This window comes from Salvelinus sp. IW2-2015, linkage group LG2 (genome assembly GCF_002910315.2).
Source record: "Salvelinus sp. IW2-2015 linkage group LG2, ASM291031v2, whole genome shotgun sequence".
Taxonomy (NCBI): Eukaryota; Metazoa; Chordata; class Actinopteri; order Salmoniformes; family Salmonidae; genus Salvelinus; species Salvelinus sp. IW2-2015.
The window spans coordinates 32,313,392-32,317,392 of NC_036839.1; the positions used below are offsets into that span (position 1 = coordinate 32,313,392).

At 44.2% G+C, this 4,001-nt stretch overlaps 2 protein-coding genes across 2 annotated transcripts in view; both read right to left on the reverse strand.

Annotated features, from left to right (window-relative positions):
• Nucleotides 1–4,001, reverse strand: part of epha3 (eph receptor A3) — a 980,965-nt gene that overhangs the window by 801,612 nt on the left and 175,352 nt on the right. The window lies entirely within an intron of this gene.
• Nucleotides 3,627–4,001, reverse strand: part of LOC139029158 (ephrin type-A receptor 4a-like) — a 1,326-nt gene continuing 951 nt past the window's right edge. The window contains exon 2 of the mRNA XM_070448490.1: nt 3,627–3,878. Coding sequence (XP_070304591.1) covers nt 3,633–3,878 — 246 coding nt within the window. The 3' untranslated portion in view covers nt 3,627–3,632. The remainder of the gene's footprint in view (nt 3,879–4,001) is intronic.

Sequence of the window (4,001 nt, forward strand, 5' to 3'; positions counted from 1 at the left end):
AGTATTTTAGGTGGATGTTGTAAACAGATGTAAAAAGGTACGAGTCGTAAGAGCAAGGGGGAATCATCAGGAGGTGTGGGTTTAAGGGAGAGCAGAGGGAGACAATACACTGAGTGCTCTTTCAATGACAGACCTCGACAGGGTGAATCCGGGTGACATGAATGCACGCTTAGTCGATGTCCACTTGTTAATTCCCACTTCAAATGGTATATGTGTTAAGATGAACTTGGGGAGGAGAGGTACACAGAAAGCTCAAGAAGGATTTTAAGCCCTTAAAACAATTGAACACAGATTTTGTATGGTGCGATCAGAGGCGTGAATGGGCAAGACAAAATATGTATAGTGCCTTTTGAACGAGGTATGGTAGTAGGTCGCCAGGGGCACCAGGTTTTGGAGTCCGAAATGCAGGATGTGGCTTTTTTTTCACGCTCAAACAAGGTTTACCCAAGTCTAGTATGGTTTATCAGGATGCGGTCTACACCAAAGGACATCCAGTCAACTTGAATCTGTAGGGAAGCATATGAGGTCATATGGCAGCCATTCCTTTTGAAAGTCATATCAGAGGTGATCAAACGGGTCAGATTGAGTCTGTCAAACGCTCCTGGTGTAAGAACGGAGCGTTGTTCATCGACAGCCTCTGTGTGGTCATTCCACTACTAACTGGGTCTTATACAATCGGTTTGGGGTCGCAAATGAAAAATGTAAAGATAATACTGCCTCTCCCTATAGGGGTCTGCATACTAAATAATGCTCTCCTATAGGTGTCTGTCCATACTAATAAATGCTTCTTAATAGGTGTGCTGTCCATACTAAATAAAATGCTCTCCCCTATAGGTGTCCGTCCACATACTAAATTAAATTGTCTCCCTATAAGGTGTCTGTCCATACTAAATAAATGTCTCCCCTATAGGCTGCTGTCGGCATACTAAATAAAATGCTCTCCCTATAAGGTGTCTGTTCCATATACAATAAACTCTCCTATACGGGGTCTGTTCCTACAATAATGCCTCCCCTATACAGTGCGTGAAAAGTATTATCGGATACACTGCGATGTTGCAGTTTTTCTACTTACAAAGCATAGTAGAGGTCTTGTATTTTTTAATCATAGGTTATCTTCAACTGTGAGAGACGGAATCTAAAACAAAATCAGAAATCACTTTGGGGTATGATTTTTTTAAAGTAGATTAATCCTTGTTCATTATTTATTGCATGAATACGTATTTGGATTCACGTACAAATCAGTAAAGGATTTCCGGGTTCACAGAACTGTTGTTTTTGTCTTTATAAGAAGCCTCTGTTGTCTCCACTCATTCCATGTATTACTGGCATTTTGAACTCGTTACGTAATAAAAGGACACTGTCACCACTCAATCAAACAGACTCAACTCTCCAATGGCCAGACCAGAGAGCTGTTGTAAGGAATCAGGGATTATAGAATTGTAACCTGAACAAGTCTGGGATGGGTCAGGACAATAGGCAGCAGGCTTGGTGAGAAGGCAACAACTGTTGGGAATTAATTAGAAAAGTGGAAGAAGTTGAAGATGACCGGTAATTCACCTCGGTCTGGGGCTCATGCAGATCTCACCTCGTGGGGCATAATGATCATAGGGAAGGTGAGGGATCAGCCCGAACTACACTACCCAAGGTAACCTTTTGGTCAAATGACTGAAGAGAGCTGGGACACGAGCTCAAAGAAACATTGTATCCCTGAATAAGCTGACGTCCGTTATGGGATTTTAAAATCTGCCAAGCACACGCAGGCCCTGCCAAGCCAGCGCAATGCAAGGCTCCGGCTGAAGTTTGCTCAATAGACATTTTTGGATGATTATACAAGAGGAGGATGGGAGAAGCGTCATGTGATGTATGATGAGACAAAAATAGAGCTTTTTGGGTTAACTTCATTCACGTGTTTAGAGGAAGAAGAAGGATGAGTAAACCCAAAACAGTGGAAAATCATCGGCTTGTCCTATTACACGTGAAAGTCATGGATGGTGAACATCATTTTTTGGGATGCTTTTTCTGCAAAGGTGGAACAGGACGACTGGCAGCCGTATTGGAGGGAGGAGATGGATTGGGCCCATGGGCTTCGCGAGATTGGCAACAACCTCTCCCTCAGTAAGCAGCATTGAAGATGGGTGTGCTGCGGTCTTCCAGCTGACACGACGAAACACACGCGGAGGCAACTTAAGGAGTGGCTGTCCGTAAGAATGAAGCATCTCAAAGGTCCTGGATGGCCCTATGTCATCTGCAGACCTGATCCAATTAGGGGAAAACTCTTTGGAAGGAGCTGAAAGTCCGTATTTGCCAGACGATATAGCCCCGAACTGAAGGATCTTTGGAGAAGGTCTGTAGAGGAGTGTGGATCCAAAATTCCTGATGCAGTGTGTGCAAACCTGGTCAAGACTACCAGGAATAACGTATGATCTTGTAATTTGCAAACAAGTTCTGTACAAATATTAAGTCTGCTTTTCTTGATGTATCATATTATGTATGCATAAATGCAATATTAACTTAACAATATACAAGTGATTTTCTGTATTTTTTGTATTAGATTCCGTCTCTTCACAGGTTTGAACGTGGATACCTATGAGTCTAAAATAGCAGACTCTACATGCTTTTGTAAGTAGGAAACCTGCAAATAATGGGCAGGTATCAAATACTTGTTCTCTTCCCACTGTAGGTTTCCTGTTCCCCTGTCCCATACTAAATAAATGCTCTCCCCTATAGGTGTCTGTCCCATACTAAATAAATGCTCTCCCCTATAGGGGTCTGTCCCATACTAAATAAATGCTCTCCCCTATAGGTGTCTGTCCCATACTAAATAAATGCTCTCCCCTATAGGTGTCTGTCCTATACTAAATAAATGCTTTCCCCTATAGGGGTCTGTGTAATAATACTGTACATACAACACTCCCCTATAGGCCTATACACCACTATCATGTCCTAACACATTCACAGAGGTGGAGGAACACCTTCTATGAGGTCTCTATTATAATATGGGGTTGATATCTTTTGCGATTCAATGTGGTTTATATCTTTAACAGATCCACCAAGGTCTTGCACCTTGGTTGGACGGCGAGGTAGAGACAGCATCAGTAATATTGAAGGCCAGCAGAAGGGGAAGCGTGTGATAGAGAGAAAGAAACTAAAAGCGAGGAAAGGATAAATGAGTCCCAGGGTGGAGGACAGTGTTTCCTGTCACTGCTGTCACTAATGAGCAGGATGTGCCGTGACCCATAATGCCTTGGATAACGCGTGGGAAGTGGATATGTTCGATGTCAATCTGTATTGAGCCAGGTGCGTGGGAGAGGGGTAATGAGTCAGGTGCAGTGATTAGGCGTTAAGGGGAGGAAAGAGCCAGGTGATTGGGAGAGGAGCAGAGAGGAGCAGCTGTGATTTAGGGGGGCAGGTGCATTGGGAGAGGACTAGAGAGGTACAGCTGTAAGTTAGAGGGGCAGGTGTTTGGGGGTTGAATGGATGAGAAAGACTAACACTAAAACAACAAAGTATGGCTAGCTGTTAAGTTTAGATCTTTATAGTAAAGATGGTGGATAAATGAAGATATCCCATAAAACCCTGTCTCTGTGTATAGTACCTGGATGATGGATTGGCTGCCAGGGTTTGGTTAGGGTTCAGGGGTCAGAGGTCAGGGTTGAGAGCATGATGTGTAGATGTTTATAGTACCTGGGTGAGGTGTTGGCTGTGATCTTCAGGCTCCCGGGGTTGCGTATGAGTTTATCCAGGATGCTGACGATCTGTTCGAACTTGGGTCTGTTGTTCCTCTCCTTCTGCCAGCAGTCCAACATCAGCTGGTACAGAGTAGCAGGACAGTCCATAGGAGGAGGCAGTCTGTAGCCCTCATCTACTGCTTTGATAACCTGGAGGGATAGAGGGAGAAATAGATAGGGAGGGAGGGAGAGGAAGGGGAAAGATAGGGCGCTTGAGAGGGAGTGCGAGAGAGCGCGTGAGAGAGAGCGTTAGAGATAGAGAGGGAGAGAGAG